The 22261-nt window shown below is 36.0% G+C and overlaps 1 protein-coding gene and 1 long non-coding RNA gene across 11 annotated transcripts in view; one reads left to right on the top strand and one right to left on the bottom strand.

The window, feature by feature from the left end:
• LOC127904723 (uncharacterized) overlaps positions 1 to 7559 on the bottom strand; it is a 32318-nt gene extending 24759 nt beyond the window's left edge. Inside the window, exon 1 of the long non-coding RNA XR_008058089.1 lies at positions 7469 to 7559. This is a non-coding gene — a long non-coding RNA (uncharacterized LOC127904723). The remainder of the gene's footprint in view (positions 1 to 7468) is intronic.
• The window catches only part of LOC18107187 (glutamate receptor 2.2), a 73074-nt gene that overhangs the window by 28859 nt on the left and 21954 nt on the right, over positions 1 to 22261 (top strand). Inside the window, exons 1-5 of one of the 10 annotated variants that reach the window (XM_024589518.2) lie at positions 5032 to 5329; positions 6884 to 8229; positions 8362 to 8674; positions 8796 to 9202; positions 9305 to 9814. The exons of 5 other annotated variants lie outside the window; for them this stretch is intronic. In XM_024589518.2, coding sequence (XP_024445286.2) covers positions 5041 to 5329; positions 6884 to 8229; positions 8362 to 8674; positions 8796 to 9202; positions 9305 to 9814 — 2865 coding nt within the window. In that variant the 5' untranslated portion in view covers positions 5032 to 5040. Of the gene's footprint in view, positions 1 to 5031; positions 5330 to 6883; positions 8230 to 8361; positions 8675 to 8795; positions 9203 to 9272; positions 9815 to 22261 lie in introns of those variants that run through there. 4 more of the 10 variants (XM_052449107.1, XM_052449102.1, XM_052449106.1 and 1 more) reach the window with 4 other exon arrangements.

The following is a 22261-nucleotide window of genomic DNA, read 5'->3' as shown; positions in this document are numbered from 1 at the left end:
AATCAATAGTAACTTTGATATACCAAAGGATTCGCTTTAATGTTTTGAAATGTGTTATAATTGGTCTCTCCAATAATCTGCTTACAAGTCATACTCTAAAGAGAATATCTGGATGAGTGCAGGTCAAGTATCTCAAACTCCCAAATAGGCTTTTGAATGTTGTAGAGTTTATCATCTTTCCTTCATCATTCTTTGACATCTTCACTCCACACTCAACTAGAGTATTCATTTTTACACAATCCTTCATTTTGAATTTCTTGAGAATCTCTTTTACAAACTTCTCTTGATTCATAAAAATTCCATCTTCTCCTTACTTGATCTCAATCCCTAAGTAGTATGTCAAAAGACCAATAACCATCATCTCAAACTCTTTGATCATTGCTTTCTTGAAGTCTCCAAATATTTTTGTATAATATCCTATAAAGATCAAGTCATCTATATACAAGCATACAATAAGAGTATCACCACTTTCCTTTATCTTTACATAGATGGTATATTCATGAGGGCATTTTACAAATCAATTCTTTAAGAAATAACTATCAATGCATGTTGCAATAAACTCAACCTCCACTCTAGAAGGACAAGGATGGCTGCCACCAACCACAGCCGCAAGGCGCCTTCACACTACCACCAGCCATTTGTGTTCACACTTAAAATCTAATTTTTCACACTTTCATTTTCTGTATAAATAGGCAACTAAGTCTATATTATTGAGTGTGAGAAATAAAAGAGAGAAACAGTAGAGAGAAAGAGAAGGTGAGTGTTTAAGAGCTTGCAATTTTTGTAAGCTTGTTGTTTATGAAATAATACAAATTGTTTTATCTTCCTTAAGTGTTTCAAAACCACCATCAGTGGTCTCTCCCACCAATAATTGGTATAAGAGCTTCGTTTATAAAAAACAGAAGACTTTTTGAGCTATGTCTAAATTTTTAAAGTTGTCAAAAACATATTTTGATCATTCCATAGTGTAGGGTTTGGTTCTTTAATATGAACTCAACGGTGCAAAAATTAGCCTTGTCGGACCAAGGGGTGAACTACATGTGCCGCTTTGTTTTTACGTTCAAGAAAAATTTTACTTGACCCGTAGCGCAGCGTAGGTCAATCATCTAGTAGCCATATATTTGGTGTTACTTCAAAAAACTTGAGTCTATGACAATAACTCTATTGTCAGTTGGAGATTAGGCATCAATCATTTTCAAATTTTTTTATTCTTAATTTCTATTTAAGTAAAAAAGAAAAAACTGGCATATTTTATATTGTATATTCCTTCCTAAAATCTCCCTTAGAACAGTCGATAGTTGGGACTGTAATTTCAATGGTTCAACACAAAAGGAAAATTCATGGATTTAATCATAAATTAACCACTCTAATTTACTAGGCATAACTAATTGTTACAACTCGAATCCCGGGTCCATGACCGGCAACGCAAGAGCGGTGCCAGCAGAACACCACACCTATGTTAAGCCTTAGAACATACATATCATAAAACAAATTATATAAAATACACAACATTTTATAAACTTTTAAAATATCTGTTTATCAGATAAAAACAAAACAAGAGTTCATAATACGTGTTACATTATATAAAACCCAAACTTTAAATAAAATAGTGTAATGGTGGAGCACTCTAAGACAAATTAAAAGTAAACCTCGCGGAAACAAACAAGACATGCCAAACAAAAGCGAAGAAGCAGGAACAAATAACAAGATCAACCTGCTAACATAAACTAAAAACATGAAAATAACATAAAATGAGGAGTGAGTTCAACCAACTTAGTGAGGAAATAACATTTAATATACATCTTAGATATTAATAATTTGTAAGTCATACATATCTTGATATAAATATACATACTAAGTATATTAACATATGGTAGTGGAATACATGTCAGAGATCAGATGACACCCGAAGATAATCCGATGACACCCGAAGATGATCCGATAACACCAAAGGTGACCATTTTGGGATAATTAGACGCGCACAGGCTGGTGCTTCTCTCACCAGCTAGGAATACATATACGATGTGCACAAAGACTAACTACACTCCGTTGGTATGGAGTTACTGACAAGTTCGATATCCAGACATAACAGATATTCATATAATTATCAAAGCAACTGAATGTTATATAAAATATAATTTAATGCGAATACATATTCAAGAAACTAATGAGTATTAGAAAAATAAATCAACATATATATAGATATTCAAGAATATCATCCATACTCATCATATAATCAACATACATAATTTATTTATATTACATGTATATTAAAGATTATCCTACTCACCCAAAAAAATATAGAAGTAAAAGGAATATTAGATGAAAGACCTGAAAATTCTATGGAGATCGTTAGAAGAACCTACAACAAAAATACATAATAAACTAAAAAACAACACAAATAAAAGATTCTAATGCATATAAGAAAATCAGGTTTAGTCTATACGTTTAAGGACTAAAATGACAAATTTCCAAAAAAACAGGGACCAAAACGTGATTTTACCAAGATTGGAGGACCAAACTATAAATACATAATCATATTGAAATTTCACCTATAATCCATCCTCAACTCGGTCCAGAATCTCAATTTACATTCTAGGACCGAATTGTAAATTTTCCAAAGTTCAGGTCCAGAATCTCAATTTACGTTCTAGGGACCAAATTGTAAATTTTTTAAAGTTCAGGGACTAAACTCAAAATTTCCAAAATTGAGGAACTAAACTTTAAATTACATATATCAATTATCAAAATGAGATTCATCACCCTTAACCTAATAAGAATACGGCCTAGAATTCCAAAATACATTTCAAGGGTCAAATTATAATTTTTCAAAGTTTAGGGACTAAAAGAAATTTTCATAAATCAAGGACCAAAATTAAATTTTTTATCCTCAACCTCCAGAGCATTATGTCCATATTTTCTACCAAAGTTGAAACAAATTTCTTAACCCATAACACATCATCAAAATCATAACAAAACCTTAATCTCTTCTTTAATCCTTCTATAAACAAACCATAATCGAAAATAATATGAGAGGGAACTACTTACTTGCTTATTCAACCTTTCTTGAACTAAACTAAAGCTTAAAAATAAAAATCTCTTTGTGTAAATGGGTTTAGGTCACAACAAGGAGGAAGAAACGAAGAGAGCTAGATGATAATATTTTAAAACTTCATCTAATAACTTGAGTTGAGTTGAGTTGAGATAAAAATACAAATCATCCAACTTTCTTTTTTTTTCTTAATTGTTTTCTTACACACTTGAACCCCAAGTCTCTCGTGATAGAAAGGAGAAATGGATGTCAATTAAACTACAAACTACAAGTGAGCTAGTAGCTCAATTGGTAAAGAGTCAACTAGGGGGAGATGACATCCCTAATTCGAAATATCCCACCACTTGAATTTCCCAACCCACATGTAACTGTGTAATTGACTAGGGACCTCGAGTTGGCAGGCTCTTCCTAGTGGTTTGGCTCTTGAAAATAGCCATCACGGATACCCACCCGTGAGTCGCGTCCAGAAATATATATATATATATATATATATATATATATATATATATATATATATATATATATATAAACTAACTTAATGTGAGCTTATATGAAGTATTTCAATATCTTAAGCTAGTCTAGAAAATGGATGATTGAGATTTAGATAGCAAATAAGAAGTAGGTGACAGTATAAACCCCATTTATTTTGCGTTTCAAAAGCGCTTTTGAAAAAAATTAATTTTTTTTATCTTTTTCTTTACTTCAAATTATTTTTTTTTTGGTGTTTCCAGATTGTTTTGATGTGCTGATGTCAAAAATAATTTTTAAAAAATAAAAAAATATATTATTTTGATACATTTCTAAGAAAAAACACTTTGAAAAGTAACCGCTACCATAATCAGACACACCTCAAACTTAATTGATATGAGATGGCGTTTTGTGTTGAAAACAAATTTGTGACATGACAAAGGATGCTTCGTCGAAAGGATGCTATTCATTATCTTAGTAAGTGAAATAGACGACTTACATATACAAATATTGTCTTGAGTTGAAGAAAATCAAGCGTGCACTGTTTGATGCTTGTTTACAAGAAAACATTCGAAAAGATCCAAAACAATATGATGATGTAAGGGAGAAAATGTATGGTTGACAACACATTAGTGTTTTTTAAGCTTAAAATAATATAATAGGATTGAGATTTAATGGGATGATAATTAATTTATTGAATTAGATTTTCCCATAAAAGCTATTGTTTGGCTGCAAGAAGGAATAAGGAATCGAGTATGATTAGGTTTCTCTCTATCAGCTCTCCCTCTCGATCGAGTTTTAAATAAATTATTCACAGTCGGATTGAAGTATTCATATTTTATTTTATTTTTACAATTTTTTCTAGATTTGAATTTAAAATAATAATCCTGAAAACAAAAATATTTATCATTTAAGCCAACACTTCAAACAGTCTAACAAGTAAGCAACCATACGTTACATTGTTTATATTTATCATTTAAGCCAACACTTCAAACAGTCTAACAAGTATGAAGCTATCATATGTTATATTTATTTTTATGTTTTAAAAATATTTTGAAAAATTTTAAATTTTTATTTATTTTTTTTATTTCAAATTAATATTTTTTTAGTGTTTATAAATCATTTTGATACACTAATATTAAAAATAATTTTTAAAATATAAAAAAAATATCATTTTAATATATTTTTAAATAAAACACATTTTTAAAAAAAACATCAACCATATGCTGAAATTTCTAATTAGTCGAGGGTAACCCCGACGGTGAAATCAGAGACAAGGAACGTATTTGATCAAAGCATGAAATTTCCTTGCAACAAAACTCAGGAAACCTCTCCTGTTTTTCAACGCTTAAATTAATAGTCGGGCCCTCTCCAACCACTGTTCTGAGATCTTCTTCTAGGCTTTAAGGATCCACATGTTTGAAGTACCCTAAAGGCCACAGCCTTATATAAATCAGAGAGAGTTCTTTCAAGCTTAAACCAACAAATTGGAATCAGCTCAACCACAAGTAGACAACAATATGATCATGAGGAAAAAGTACCCTTCAAAGCCTGCTCTCTCTTTCTTTTCCCTTCTTTTTTTGAGGATTTTCTTCTTTGAAATGGGAATGGCCAAGAACTCAACATCTATAATCCCAATGAATGTAGGTGTGGTTCTTGACTTCGACAATGACTTGGATGGCAAGATTGGGTTGAGTTGCATCAATATGTCTCTTTCAGACTTCTATGATACTCATGGTGATTACAAAACCAGGCTGGTCCTCATCACCAGGGACTCCAAGAACGATGTTGCTGGTGCAGCTGCTGCAGGTTCCCTCTCTCTCCCTCCTCTTTCTTGATTCTGCAGTCAGCTTGCTTCGGTTATAAATCATTGCTCCAACTATGTTTTATGTATGCACTAAGGTTAAAACCCTCCTCCCGTTAAATTTTATGAGAAACTTTAATCGTGAACCTTAAACGAGCTGTTTTAATAATTCATCTCGCTTATTATATAAAAAAATAATGATATCGTGGAGAGCAAATCCATCACCTCCTCAGCAAACACCTAAAGATTTAATGCTTGTTATCTAATTAAGCCTTAGTTCACTAAATATGATTATGGACCAAGCTAATAAAATTATTATATATCATTATATTTGTCCACATCATTTTATTAATTGATGTATTGTTAATTATGTCATTTCATAATTATTATTATATTATTAAATGTGAAAAACATAAAAAAAAAAACTAAAAAAGAAAGAGATTTTACTGTGCTCTTTCTCACAAAATATTATTAATTGTAATAATGTTTTTTTTTATTTTTTAATCTAATCTATTTTTTATTAAATGGGATTGAGATTAGTACTGGACATGATAAAGGAATGGATCAGTGGACATGATACAACAAGAAACAAGGTTTATTCTTTCTTAAAACCCTTAAAATAACACACAACAAAACTCTTAAATTTATAATATTTATCTCAAATATATTAATGTAGGTGGAAGCTAACAAGATAATAATAACACAAAAAACATAAAAGTTTTAATGAGTAAAAATAGTTGAAGATATGAACTTTTAATTCATAGTTTTATTCCTGAAAAATAAATATATGGTGACCCTCATCAGAAAACTTATCTCTATTAGAAAATAACTTAAAGTTTAAAGGCATAAAAAGAATTAAACAAAATAAATAAATAATCCAAAAAATCATAGGAAAAATAACAAAACTAGTCTAAATAGCAATTTCTAAACCTACTTATGGGAGATCAAATGGTCTGGAAAAAAAAAACTAAATAGTTTCATGTAGAAAAACTGCTTATTATCTTGAGAAATTTGAGCTTGATCTAATTACCAAATCTCTCATTATCGTAGTTTTAAGCTAATAACCTAGTCTGACATGACTAAATCTTATTTTGAATTTAGATTTATTTTAATAGTCTATAAAAATATCTATTAGAATATCTATATAGTCTATTTGAGTTATATCTTTACTTATATGCTTAGAACCTTCAACTTCAATTTTTATACAAGCTGGGCTGCATTAGATATCGCAGATCACATCAATGAAAGGAGATGAGGTGTGCTGATTTTAATATATAATTCACTCGTTTACTATAAAAAAAAAAAAAAAGGTGTGCTGATTTTTAGATTGCTGTGTCTTATCTTTGTTTAGGACGGGCAGGAGAACCTCAAATGCATAGTATAATCCATTAATTCCTTGCTTTCTCCGCATAACCACTATATTAATGATATATCAGAAGTCTAATTTAATATAAAGTGCAATAAAGTCATAATTAAGTCTCTCTGATTGATCTTTACTGATTATTGAAAATAATTGATCTATACGAGTAATTGTTTTCTTAATCCTTTTACAAGTACAGCCCTGGACCTGATAAAAAATGTTGAAGTGCAAGCAATCATAGGCCCAACTACATCAATGCAAGCCAATTTTGTTATTGAACTTGGAGATAAAGCTCAGGTGCCCATTTTATCATTTTCTGCATCAAGTCCTTCTCTCACTTCCATCAGGAGTCCCTTCTTCTTCCGAGCTACCCAAAATGACTCAACTCAGGTGAATGCTATAAGTGCATTAGTTCAAGCCTTTGGATGGAGAGAAGCAGTACCCATCTACATTGACAATGAGTATGGACAGGGAGTGATACCTTATTTAACTGATGCTCTCCAAGCAGTTGATGCTCGTGTACCGTACAGGAGCGTCATTTCTCCATCAGCCACTGATGATCAAATTGTTTCAGAGCTTTACAAGTTGATGACAATGCAAACTAGAGTTTTCATTGTGCACATGTTTCCATCTCTTGGCGCTCGGGTTTTTGCCAAAGCAAAAGAGATTGGCATGGTGAGTGAAGGCTATGTTTGGATCATGACTGATGGTCTAACAGCTGAATTTTTTAGTTCACCAAAAGCTTCTGTCACTAATACAATGCAAGGTGCATTGGGTGTGAAACCTTATGTGCCAAGAACAAAAGATCTCGAAACTTTTCGAATTCGGTGGAAAAGAAAATTCCAACAAGATAATCCAGATATTGTTGATGCTGATTTGAATATTTTTGGCTTATGGGCATATGATGCAGTAACAGCTTTGGCCTTGGCAGTTGAGAAAGCTGGAACTGCAAATTTAGGCTTCCAAAAGGCAAACGTTTCTAGCAATTCATCCACAGATCTTGCAACTCTTGGGGTGTCTTTAAATGGTCCAAACCTCGTTCAAGCTTTATCAAACATTACTTTCAAAGGTCTTACGGGAGATTATCTTTTCGATAATGGACAGTTACAGTCATCAGCTTTCCAGATAATAAATGTGAATGGCAATGGGGGAAGAGAGATAGGATTCTGGACATCAACCAAAGGGATTGTCAAAACATTGAACTCAACAAATAATATGACTGCGTACTCAGGTTCTAACTCCGATCTTTCAACTGTCATATGGCCGGGTGATACAACTTCTGTTCCCAAGGGCTGGGAGATCCCAACGAATGGAAAGAAGTTGAGAATAGGAGTGCCTGTGAAGGATGGTTTCAGTGAGTTTGTGAAAGTAAAAAGAGATCCTAGTTCTAACACCTCAACCGTCACTGGATACAGCATAGATGTTTTTGATTCTGTTGTCAAAGCATTGCCTTATGCTTTGCCTTACGAGTACATCCCCTTTGCAAAGCCTGACGGCGAGCCAGCTGGAACTTACGATGATCTGATATATCAAGTGTACTTGAAGGTAAAACTTTCACCAACCTTTTCGTGTACTTCATCACATTCAGTTTTATATCTGAAACAAGATTTGAGACAGATTCATGCATGCAAATCTATTTTTTATTGATATCTTGTTTCTTTTGCTTGCTATCAACAGAATTTTGATGCTGTAGTTGGAGATACAACTATTGTTTTCAACAGATCCCAGTATGTTGATTTTACTTTGCCTTACACTGAAAGTGGTGTCTCCATGATCGTCCCTATTGTGGACAACAACAGCAAAAATGCATGGGTTTTCTTGAGGCCTCTGACATGGGATCTCTGGGTGACAAGTGTTTGTTTCTTTATTTTCATTGGATTTGTGATCTGGGTTCTTGAACACAGAATCAATGAAGATTTTAGAGGGCCTGCTTCGCATCAAGCGGGCACTAGCTTCTGGTTTTCTTTCTCAACCATGGTTTTTGCACAAAGTAATTTTCCTTTCCCTTTCCCTTTCCCTTTTGAATTTTTCTTCTTTTGTTTAACATATTTGTTTTAGTGTCTCAAACACCAAATTGACTTCATCTTTATTATTTTCAACAATGATTGCAGGGGAGACAGTTGTTAGCAACTTGTCTAGAGCAGTGGTAATCATATGGTGTTTTGTTGTGCTGATTCTCACACAAAGCTACACTGCCAGTCTAACTAGTTTACTTACAGTCCAGCAACTGCGGCCTACAGTTACTGATGTACACGAGCTCATTAAGAAGGGGGAGTATGTAGGCTACCAGGAGGGTTCTTTTGTTCTGGGAATCCTATTAAACTTGGGTTTCGACAAGTCCAAGCTCATTGTGTATAATTCCACAGAACAATGTGATGACCTTCTATCGAAAGGAAGTGTAAATGGTGGTATTGCTGCTGCTTTTGATGAAGTACCATATACGAGGCTCTTTCTGTCGAAGTATTGCTCTAAATATGCCATGATTGATCCTACATTTAAAACAGCCGGTTTCGGATTTGTAAGTTCATTCACCCCTCTCCATTTCTCTTTATGTATTGTAAGTGCAAAGTTTGTCAACCCTGATAAAGACTGGCTTGCTGCTTTGTGTTGTGATTTTCAGGCCTTCCCTAAAGGTTCTCCTCTGGTACCAGATGTATCAAGGGCAGTTCTAAACATGACAGAGGGAGATAAAATGAAGGAAATCGAGAATGCTTGGTTTGGAAAACAAAGCAATTGTCCAGATTCCAGCAACTCGGTTACATCTAACAGCCTTAGTCTCAAGAGTTTCTGGGGCTTATTTTTAATTGCTGGAGTAGCATCCCTCTTAGCTATCATTATATTCATGGTCATGTTTGTCTACAAGGAAAGGAAAATGTTTAGGCCTTTAAATTCCAGAATTTCCGTAAGGAGTAAAGTCCGCAATTTCTTCAGGATCTTTATTCAGAGGGACTTAAAATCCCATACTTTCAGAAAAAGTGGGCTGAATGACAGCAAGGGCACTAATCTGCCTAGTATGGGTGAGCCGAGCCCATCAGCCTATTCAGTTCAAACTATTTCTTTCCCTGGAGATGGAGATCAGTCTTCTACAAAGTCTGTTGGTTCCAGTCCAGATTGTCAAACATCTCAAGAGGTAGTAATAAATATTGATCAACTTACAAACCCAAATCAAGAAAGACTAGCAGCTTATGAAGTAGAACATGATCACAATTGACTTTCAGATGATACCATTGACAGTTTGACACTGGGAATTAAACTTATAGACCTGTAGATGCAGTTGTAGCATTGTAATATAATTGCACGCCATCAGAGGCCTGGCAATTCATGGGAAAGTCCAAAGGAACATGCAGGAGGCAATACTATAGAATACGTATTACTATGTTTGATTTCCTCGTTTGTGACACTCGAACTTCAAATTCTAAATATTGAATTACTATATATAACATATTTATAGCTAGGTAGGATTAAACTGAGTTTTAGAATTAGTAAATTATTATCACAAATTATAGATTTTCTTCAGCAATTTCCCAAGATATTGTAGGAATGCAAGCAGTTGCATACCTTGTTTGCGGCCACATAAATTCTACAGACTTTCCGGAGAAATTATATTGTGAAAACGAAAACAAAAGCATTATCCAAAATTAAGTTACCATGTTTTAAAGAAACCCCCCTCATATTTCCAACCATCTTCATGTTTTGGTCAGGATTTTTATTAAATTGTTCGGAAACAAATTAGAGGATGAAGAAAAGGTACCCTTCAAAGCATGTTCTGATATTCTTGTTCCTTTCTTTAAGGATATTGTTCATAGAAATGGGGTTGGCCCAAAACTCAACAGCATATGTTGGAGTGAACGTTGGTGTGGTTCTAGACTTGGAATGTTTTGATGTCAATATTGCTTTGTGTTGCATTATAATGTCCCTCTCAGACTTCTATATGCCACTCATGGTGACTACAAAACCAGGCTGATCCTCACCACTAGGGACTCCAAGAGAGATGTTGTCGGAGCAGCTGCCGCAGGTCCTTCTCTACCTCTCCATTTTTTCTGGTGTCCTTTTTCTTATACCTTTAGCTGTTAGTCATTGTCTTGATGGCATGTACTTGTCTTACCAGCCTGATCTTTTTTTACTGATTCCCAAATCAAGAATTGAAGGCTTGTATCAACTGAAGTGCCACATCAGATCGGCCTAGGAATTTCCAGCGGAGACCATGAGAGAGAAGGGGGAGAAATCAGTTTTTGGGGGCTGTCAGAGGGGTGGTCTGAGGTAACCGTTAGTATGCCATTGGGGTTTCGATGATGGGTCTGTGGGTAAGCCAAAAGGAGATGCATAGCACTGGTCATATATTCGGAGGCGACTTTCCTCCACTCAGCTGCCAGTGGTTCTTCTTTTTTGGGTGAGAATGGGGTTGCAATTTCTGGCCAAAATCGAGTGTGTTTTTTGTTGCAGGTTGTAACGCTTGGGTTTGTATGTACGAAAGTGATTGTGGTTTTAAATAATTTTTTATTTTAAAATAATAATTTTTTATTTTTTAAAATTATTTTTAATTAATATATTAAAACAATTTAAAAATATAAAAATTACAAATATAATTTCAACAATATTTTTAATTACATAGATTTTATAGTATCAAATAGTGGTGTTGGGATGTTGCCATTTAATGGGCAACAACATGTGTAGCCTACCCTAAGAAGTAGGAGGCTACAACGAAAATTGCACTAACCATTTGACAAAAATGGTGCAACCCATGTGCTGCCACCATTTGTGCCATAATTTATAGCCTCTTGCCTTACCATTGATGCCTATAAATAGAGGCATTATTTGAGAGCAAAATGAGAGAGAGAGTATAGAGTGATGTGAAGAGATCGAAGAAGAGAGAAAGATGGCAGCAGCCCTGCTGCCATATGCAGCATTGTGTAAGAGCTAGGAGTAGAGTTTAAGTGAAGTGATCCTCCTCCTCCATATATTTGTATTATATCTTTTCTCTATCTCTAATAATATAGACCTCTTCCGTGGATGTAGGTGGTTTGCCGAACCACGTTAAATTGTGTGTTAGTGTACTTAGCCTCCTATTGGCAATTATCAGTACATCACTGATCTGAATCCCCAACAAGTGGTATTAAAGCATATGGTTTCAAGTGGTGTTTGATTTTGCTCAAAAATGAAAGTTGTTAAAATTGTGTTTTGACCATACCACTGTGTAGAGGAGAAAGAGATGAGCACACTGGTGAAAACCGCGTCAAAATCAGACGTCGGACATGGCTGCACGCGCCCCCACGCGCGGGCGAGCAGGCTGGCCACGTGCGCCGATGCGCCTCACGCGTGCCATGTGTCTTCTTCACCTGGATGGGCTAACCTGACCCGAATACCAAACGACTTGACCCACGTGGCTGACTCGGATAAGGATGACATCATCATGACGTAAGCATGGGCGTCAATATGCACAGTTGGCATGCCATGTCAGCGTCTAGTTAGCTGTCACGTCAGCACAGTGGGACCCATCTGCCACGTCATCAGCCGCGAGTCGAGCAGAGTGGAACCGAGCCCAGTGGAGCTGAGTTGAGTTGAGTCGAGTCGCGAGCTGAGGGATAGGATTCTGTGTAGCGGAGTCTACGTGCAACTGGATCTGAGATTGAATCTGAGCCGTTGATAAGGCCAGAATTGTTTTGATCAAATCTTAGCCGTCTGAAATGCGATTTGGATGATTTTAGACTTGTTTCCAGCTAATTTGATCGTTCTGAATGCAATGGTATGGGCCGATCGTTGAGATTTGGACCGAAAGTGGTGGTGGTGAAGTATTAAAGAGAGATTGCCCGATCATGGGGCATTTGAAGGTCATCATGGTGGTCGATAAAGATGAAGAAGAAGTCACACACGTTTGCCCAATTATGTGTGTTGAACTGCTAAGTGGGGAATTTTTCAGTTGCCTTGAGGGAAGGCAAAATTGGGACACTCTGGAGACCCGATCATGTGGATGATTTGAGGTGGAGAGTGGAAATTGATGAAGACCAATCTTGACGAATCTATGCACTGGTAGTCTCGCCAGATGTTGAGAAATCAGGTATAAAACTAGGATACCTCAGATCACTTGTAAAGGAAAGCCGCAACAAAGCTAGCAAATGGTTGTATATACGGAAAGACAATACGATGGATAGATATGGCCTAAGAAGTTCTGTTTAAGAGATTGATTTTTAAGCGAGACCGGTGTGACCCCTCCAATCTTTCCTGGGAACTTGCTTAGTTGAAGGATTATCCATACGGTACTATTTTCGTTTATGTAACAGTTTGTTATGAAACTGTTGAAGACTAGCAGGATGATGACACAAAGGAACAGTTGGGTTCCATATGATCAAGAATCTGATGAAGTGGTGATTTCTCCAAAGAAGTTAGATTCGGTGACTGTGATTTCTCGAAGGGAGAATTGATGAAGACCCTGATAATGGAAGAGAAATACAGCAAAGGGATAAAGATTGACACCCTATTTTGACTTGGATAGGTGTTGTGACAGGATAAGCTGCTGTCAAACATAAGCAAGGAATCTGGAGAAATCTGGAGAACAGAAATTGCACGAGGACACACGGAGATTGTGCAAAAGTACCCGAAGGATCCAATGAGGTATTGTAATGAGACAACAGGTGCAAGGAGAAGAAGAGTTCCCAGATGAAGCTCAGAGCAGAGACTATGTGAAGGTTGTACAACAAGAAGTCTCTTGTGCTCTTAATAAAGGCAACAGGCGAAGACTTTCCAATGTATGCGAAGATGGAAAGAGAGTTGTTGTGGAGACACCTAATTGAGGGGGTGCAAACGCCTGTGATAAAAGGACCGCCTATCATGAAAGGCGAAGACACCAAAGAGAGTTGGTGTAGGTGGAGCTGTCAAGCAGAAAGGTATAGATGCTCCAAACATAGAAATCGAGATGGAGGATTGTGAGGTGTGTACCGCAACTTTCTCTTTCTATGTGGTCAGTGGCAGTGATCTCTCCTATAGTTCACATGGTGGTAGAGAATTTTAGAGCCACTCTGAAGCATCTCAGCTGTAGGGGGATGCGACCGCCTAAGAAAAGTGAAGGCACCTTGGAGAGAAGGTGTGAGGGCCACAATATGAGCCCAAGATCAGACCGTCCTATAACAACGGGCGAAGACACCTGAGATGAAAGGTGTGAGGGCCATGAAATGAGCCCAAGATTAGACTGTCGCATGACGACGAGCGGAGACACCTTAGAAAAGGTGTGAGGGCCATGAAATGAGCCCAAGATTAGACTGCCGCATGACGACGAGCGGAGACACCTTAGAAAAGGTGTGAGGGCCATGATAGGAGCCCCAGTTCAGAACACCCAGAGCTAATGTGATGGCTAGATATGAGTGGACAGGTGTATGGATAGCCAATGGAGTAGCTATGATGAGTATGAAGACAAATGCAAGATTGACTTTCATGGATATTGCCCCCATGCTAAAGATCAATGAACTAGAAGACATTTGCCTTGGAAGATAAGTGGGTGACTTATGGAGCATTAAGACGCGACTACTATGAAGGAGCAGAGGGCATGCGCAAGTTCCTGAAACAAGTTGACTCCTGTCAAGGTGGTGAGCTTGGTATTGGCATTGTAATACTCAGAGTATGAAGACAGATATGGATCAACCTTTAATTAATGGGTTGTCCCCATGGTTAAAGGTGGAGAGCTACCTGGACTCTTAAGACTAAGAGTGGGAGACTCATGGAGAAGTAAGGCGTGGTTCCTAGAGTGGAACAGAGGGCAGACGCAACTCCTGGATGAGTAGACTCTTGGAATAGTGGTGAGCTTGTGGTCATATTGAGATACTTAGATAATGACTGTCGCACTTGGAATATCCGTTTGAGGGGGTGTTGTAAGCTTTGGTGTGAAGCTTGATAAATCATTCCGGATCGAGCATGGTTGATACGCTCGAAGGGGAATGTTGTGTCCTAGAGACAAGCGTTAACACTCTTCAGATGTGATGTGGGAGACCATCTGGTTGAAGTGATCCTTTGGTGTGAGCAAGGGTGTGCTTTGGTAATTCTGGTGATTGAAAGGTGTAGCAAGTACATGTAAACTTGGCTAAAGATGCTCTCGGAATGGTAAGCTTGGAAGAGTTGTAGGATGCAAGCTTGTGCTGAAGAGGCAAGAGAACAATTGCCCATATAAATGTCAAAGGGGGTGATTGTTGGGATGTTGCCATTTAATGGGCAGCAACATGTGTAGCCTACCCTAAGATGTAAGGTTGCCATTGTCAAAAGGCTACAATGGAAATTGCATCAACCATTTGACAAAAATGGTGCAACCCATGTGCTGCCACCATTTGTGCCATAATTTATGGCCTCTTGCCTTACCATTGATGCCTATAAATAGATGTATTATTTGAGAGCAAAATGAGAGAGAGAGAGAGAGAGAGAGAGAGAGTAGAGAGTGATGTGAAGAGAAGAAGAGAGAAAGAGTGAAGTGATCCTTGTCCTCTATGTATTTGTATTGTATATTTTCTGTATCTCTAATAATATAGACCTCTTCTGTGGATATAGGCGGTTACCGAACCACGTTAAATTATATATCAGTGTGCTTAGCTTTCAATGGGCAATTATCAGTACATCACCGGTCCGAATCCCCAACAAGTGGCACAACTGGATTTTCACTGTTCTGCTGCTAGTAATGGTGTTTGGATTTTGGGAAGCGGATGGTTTGCTGGCTGTCTGTCGGTTTGAAAGGAGGAAGAAGGGGACAGGGCATCTAATATATGTAATTCTAAATTTTAAGGTTGTCTTATTTGTTAGGTAAAAGGAATCTGTTGTTTTCATATTTTTATTTTGATGGGACAGTGCAGGTTGATAGCAATTAATCTTTTATAAAACATTTTGTAATTTTAGATAATGCTTGAAATTACATTAATTATTGTTTTCTAAAATATTTTTATTTTAAAATATATAAAATTTTATTTTTTAAATTTTATTTTTTAAATTTTATTTTTTAAGTCAATATATTCAAATAATTTAAAAATAAAATTATCTGTGAAAATAAACATTAAAGATGTGGTCTAGGAATAGTCTTTTGTCGCTGGTCCATGTACTTTTTGGCTTGGAGGTAGGTGTGGTGGATTTACAATATTCTTTAAACACATACCATACCTCAAAAAATTAAAAAAGACATACTTTTTATTTTAAAAAGGCATAAGTTATCTCCCATCCAAACACAATTTTAAATCTTAATTCTTAGCTGGCTCTAGTTTGGAAGTGCCGAAACAAACAATAAAATATTTTTTTAAAAAATAACTACCACACAAACATAAATACTTTTTAATTTCAATTATTATTATATATAAAAAAAATATTTCCTTCTCAACCATTGGTTTTGCACAACGTAATCTTCCTTCCCCTTATGAATCTCTTCTCCTGTTATGAAGCAGTACTCCAATATATATATGTGTCTCATATGGTAGAAGCAAAAAACATTTACCCATCAAATTTTACTGTATGTTATTTTTATTTTATTTTTTAATAAAAAAATAAATTAAAATTGAAATAAATAACTTATAAAATAAATGTGTTTTCATATATTTCTTAGTCAATGAAAGGTTGACACTAAAATTAGATATTCAAGATATATCTTGTCATAAATACAAGATCATATCAATAAAAAAACAATCAATAAAATAATGTCATATTGAAAAAAGACCTGAGAGCCATATAAACCTCTATAAATAGAAGGTCTCAACCAAGAAAAAGAAGTAAGGAATTTTTGGAGATACAAATTTTTTTCAAGACAAACTTTTTAAATAAGAAATCTCTCTCTTCAAGTAAAGAAGTTCTCTCAAAAGTTTTCAAGCTTCTTTCATTTATGCTTGACGACTATAAAAAACAAAGCTTTGTTGAATCAAGCCTAAACGTTCCATAGGAGTTTTTCAACAACACTTTGAAGACAAATCATCAACAACACTTTGAAGACAAATCAAAAGTACTTATTTAAAGCATTAAATCATTAAATCTCGCTTCACAATACACACCAAAATTGGAGTTCTTGCAAAGCACAAATCTTGGTTTAATTTCACAAATAAATCAAGTCACTATGTACCAAATCCAAGGGAAGAATCAAAGAATTTTCTTATTCTTTTGAAAAAATATTTTAAATAGAGATTATACATGGTCATATATTTAATAAAATCATATATTTATATATGTGTGCTTGTTTAATTTCAGGTTCTCAAAATTATGAATGCAAATGTCTCAGACATCAAATTAACCAGTTTATGTTTATATTTACAGAAGAAAGAGTGGTTAGCAACTTGTCTAGAGTAGTGGTAATCATATGGTGTTTCGTTGTGCTGATCCTCACACAGAGTTGCACTGTCAGCTTAACAAGCCTGCTTACGGTCCAGAAGCTGCAGCCTAAAATCACAGATGTAAATGAGCTCATTAGAAGGGGGAGTATGTGGGCTATCAGAGAAGTTCTTATCTTCTGGAAATGTTGTTATATAGGCTTGGGATTCGAAGAGTCCAAGCTCATGGGGTATAAATCTTATGAAGAATACGACAACCTTTACTCCAGAGGAAGTGGAAATGGTGGTATTGCTGCTGCTTTCGGCGAATTGCGATATGCGAAAGTGTTTCTGTCAGAGTATTCCACTAAATACACCGCAGTTGCTCCTATATTTCAAACAGGCGGTTTTGGCTTTGTAAGTTCACTTTCCTATTTCTCTGTTTTGCTAATGCTCATTTAAGTGCATACATAGTTCATACTGTTATAAAATTCATATAAACCATTCTTGGGCCTCAGCGTTGAGACGATTCTTCGTTTTGTGACTTTCAGGTCTTCCCTAAAGGTTCTCTTCTTGTGCCTGATATATCAAGGGCAATACTAAATTTAACTGGATGAGGTAAAATAAAGAAAATCGAGAATGCGTGGTTAGGCAAGCAAAGCAGTTGTCCAGATTCCGGCACCTCGATTTCATCTACTAGCCATAGTCTCAAGAGTTTCGGGGGATTATTTTTAATTTCAGGAATAGCTGCACTTTCTGCTCTTATTATCTAGAACGTCCATATGGACTAGAATTCGAAATTTGTTAGGAATCTTCTTTCAAAGGGACTCGATCTACAGAATTTCTAGACAAAACGAACGGAATGACCACAGTGGAATTAATCTGCCTTAATTTGTCACGCCAAGCCCACCGGTGGATTCAGCTTTCACAGAACTTCCTGGAGATCCATCCTTAACTGAGGATGACTCGAGTCCATCTACAGAAATATTAGTCAAGCTTAGGCATGATTCACATCTATTTTCTAAAGTGCGGAACCAAACCCGACTTCTAAATAATAAGCTAACAGTGTAAAAGCTACCTTTTATTTTATTGAAAAAAAAAAAAACTAACACCAATACCTTTCTGTATCTTATTTTCATTTAAAACAAAACAAAAAACAAAATAAAAAATAAAAGGATACCAAACAGCCCCTTACATTATTATAGAATCTAGGGAAATGGGTTGAGGAGGCTGGGATTTGGTGCTTTTTATTTTTCAAATCTTCAAATACTCAACTTATCAATCAACTTTTTTTGTATTAAAATGCATTTACTCAAAAGTTCTATGAATAGAGAGGTCAAGAAAAAGATGACCCATTATAAAAACTTAACAATGGTCAAAACTGGTGGAAAAAAAGGTTGGCAATTAGGTGTTAGACCCATCTCCTTTGTGCCCTATAATATACCAGGTTCAAGCACATGTGTGTTTAACAAGATATCAAACTTATTTTTTTTTTGCTCAGCCACGTATCAAGGCCAAGCGCTTGTGGATCTGGCAAGATGTCAGACTTAACTCTTCTAGGCTAAGTTATATGTCAGGCCTAAATGCTTGTGGGTTTGACAAGATGTCAGACCCAACTTTCTTGGGATTAGTTACGAGCTAAACCCAAGTACCTTTGGACCTAGAAGGATGTTAGACTCAATATCTTTGGGTCTAGGATCGTCCCTGACCTAAACGTACAATAGGGGAACCCAGATTCATCATCTCCCTATGCTCTAGCTTTGTAAAGTTCCTCTAAGAGTCAGCTATGTGTCCATAAACATTAATACTAATTATAAGGGTTGATCCCATTAGTATTAATGTTGTGTATGAAATGATATAGGATTACCTTCTATAGATACGTGGTACTCCCCTTACCACTAATTCTATGTAAGAAGACACTTGCATTAACGTAATGTTGATGTAAGAGACTCCCACCCCACTTGAATGTGAAAAAAAAAAACTTTCAAACTTTAAGAAACAAGTTTAAGGTGCAAAAGTTATAAATATTTTTTGAACGACCTAGATAAGGGGTTCACAATCTTCATTCTCTTACAACATATTTTCAGCATATATCATACATGAGCTAACAACAAATATTTTTATTTTTAGAATTTAATACTCATTTACTACAACTTCTCACTATGAAGTTACTGACTTAATCATTAGAGAATTCCAAAATCCTATTAACATGGACTATTTTGCAGGAATCAATGCTTCTATCACCAATCTTCTGGGCCATCAGTTATGAAGAATAGAAAATTAACATGAATATGTGATCCTTCATTGTCCAAACGTTCAAAAACTCAAACGTTTAAAAACTCTTACTTAGCATACTAGATTCTAGAGCATCATCACCAACCATTCAATTTTCGCATTATAATAATTTTTTTTACAGCTTCCTAAATTCACATTCAAAGTGATAATTAACATGCGAGCAAAATGATCTAAGAAATTTCAAGATATTAAATAAGTAATCCGCAATTATTTGTACGTACTAATGTATTTACAATTTGATATAGTCTTAAAAAATTCATACTCAAGAAGATCGATGAAGGGGGAGCGTAACCCCTTGCCAACGACACCTTAAAATTTAGAATCTGATGATAATGCAACAACCATTGACCACATGTACTTTGATTTAGTCAAGGTAAACGCAATGAAATAAGACAACGAATATCTTTGATTAGTATTAGTATTAATCCCACTCCAGAAACTACTCCATGGAATCATACGCGATCTATCCATACATCCAAGTGCATCTGCTTTGCCTGTCTTGTTGACATTAGATGTCAATATGAGAAATTTCCAAGTAAATGCAAATGGTTCGGAATCCTCCTCTTCCAAAAAATTTTTTAACAAATAAGTTAAATAAATTTAATGATGCTGGTTTGAATCAGCTAGATGGTTGACCCTCGTGAGGAGGTATTTGTACGCTCCACCTTCGGGTTCACAGTATCTGTTTTACATGTCTTGTTGACATTAGATGTCAATATGAGAAATTTCCAAGTAAATGCAAATGGGTCGGAATCCTCCTCTTTCAATTTTTTATTTTCACATTTGATGATATGGGTATGAATCAGCTAGACGGTTGATCCTCAAGAGGAGGTATTGTACGTTCCACCTTCGGGTTCTTGAAAAGGCATCCCGTAAAAGGAGAGATGAGGTTTAGATGATTTTTTGATTGGTGTTAGAGTTTTATTAATAAAAAAATTATAAATTATAAATTTACTATTTTTATTTTTATTTTTATTTTTATTTAATAAAATTAAACACAAAATAATATTGATTTATATAAATTTTAATTACAATGAGCTTTTACATAAGAATACATGTTATAAAATAATATAAATCTATTTCATACTAAGGCTTATAAGATGCATAATTAAACCCTCGACATGATAGTTGATGTGAGATATGATTAGTATCATCGTAGCCCTCTTAGTTGAGGGGTTTGGGAGATGATATAGAGCACATAGTTCACGTTTCTACAAATGACTGGTTGGTTAAAAGAAATGAAAGAATTAAATTACAACTGAAATTGCTTGAGTAAAACAGTGTTTTCTCAGCCATATATATACACGTAAAGTCTGTTACAATGGAAACTCTTTATAAGAGTTGTAGTTACGAAAGGATTCATCTGCAGAGATAGGAACAATGCAGAGACAGGAACGAACAGAGAACTGGAAACAATGAAACACTGTGTGACAAATATCAGTGTTTATCCACAATCTTAGTATTGTGAACGTTATCCTTATCATTCCCCCGTAAACTGGCAGGGATATCTGTCACAGAAAGTTTATCCCGGAGGTAACAGAACCGATCAGCCGTGTGTCCCTTGGTAAAAATATCTGCAGGTTGTAGAGAGGTGGGAACGTGTTGAAGTAGTATATCTTTGTTGGCCACCTTTTCTCTGACAAAGTGGTAATCCACTTCAATGTGTTTTGATCTGGCATGGAAAATAGGATTGGAGGCAAGAGCTAAGGCACTTATATTGTCACACCATACGACTGGAGCAGAAGCAAGAGAAACCTGCAACTCATGCAACAACATTCTCAGCCAATACACCTCAGCTGTCACTAGAGCCAAACACCTGTATTCAGCTTCAGTACTGGATTTTGACACTACAGGTTGTTTCTTAGCAGACCAAGATATGAGATTGGACCCAACAAAAACACCATAGCCACAGGTGGAGCGTCTGTCGTCAGGATCACCGGCCCAATCAGAGTCACAATAGGCATTGATTGCAAAAGAACCCGGTCTGTAGAAGAGACCATAATCAAGTGTGTGTTTTAAGTATCGTAGCACACGTTTGGCTGCTGTCCAGTGAGCAGAAGTAGGCGCTTGCATGTGTTGACAGAGTTGATTTACTGAATATGCAATGTCAGGGCGTGTGAGAGTTATATACTGTAAAGCCCCCACTGTTTGCCTATATTCAGATGGGTCTGGAATACTTTCTCCATCAAACTTGGATAGCTTAGACCCGGAGACACAAGGTGCACGGTATGGGCTGATACCAGTGAGTTGCACACGGTCCAGAAGATCAATGATATACCTGGTTTGTCGAAGATGTAACCCTGATGAATTGCGTATGGCCTCAATTCCCAGAAAATATGTCAACTGGCCAAGATCTTTCATAGCAAACTCAAGTTGTAATTGAGATATAAGAGTGGTAATAAAATCCTGATCATTTGAGGTAACCAGAATGTCATCCACGTAAACTAAGAAGAATGCATGGACATTGCCACGATGACAGACAAATAGTGAGGGATCAACTTGTGAACTTTGAAAATCAAGAGCCAAAAGAGCAGTGGACAGTCGATTAAACCAGGCACGAGGAGCTTGTTTCAACCCGTAAAGAGATTTATGAAGCTTACAAACGAATTCGGGGTGTGCAGGATCAACAAATCCTTTGGGTTGTGTCATATAAACTTCCTCTTCTAACACACCATGAAGGAAGGCGTTAGAGACATCAAGTTGACGAATATCCCAGTTGAAAGACACAACGATGGTAAGAACCATTCTGATAGTAGAAGGCTTGATGACTGGGCTAAATGTGTCAAGAAAATCAACCCCACTTCTCTGTAGATATCCCACAGCGACTAATCTGGCCTTGTGACATTCAACACTGCCGTCAGGTCGCCGTTTGAGTTTAAAAACCCATTTACATGGAACCAAATTCTTACCAGGGGGACGAGAACATAGTGACCATGTGTCATTCTGTAACAAGGACTGAAATTCACTGTCCATTGCCGCACGCCACTCAGGTATGGATTCTGCTTGAGCGTAGGAACTGGGCTCAACAC

The sequence above is a fragment of the Populus trichocarpa genome, chromosome 18, assembly GCF_000002775.5.
Source record: "Populus trichocarpa isolate Nisqually-1 chromosome 18, P.trichocarpa_v4.1, whole genome shotgun sequence".
NCBI classification, from domain to species: Eukaryota; Viridiplantae; Streptophyta; class Magnoliopsida; order Malpighiales; family Salicaceae; genus Populus; species Populus trichocarpa.
The sequence above is the reverse complement of the archived record's forward strand: the minus strand, read 5'-3'. Positions and strand labels throughout refer to the sequence as shown.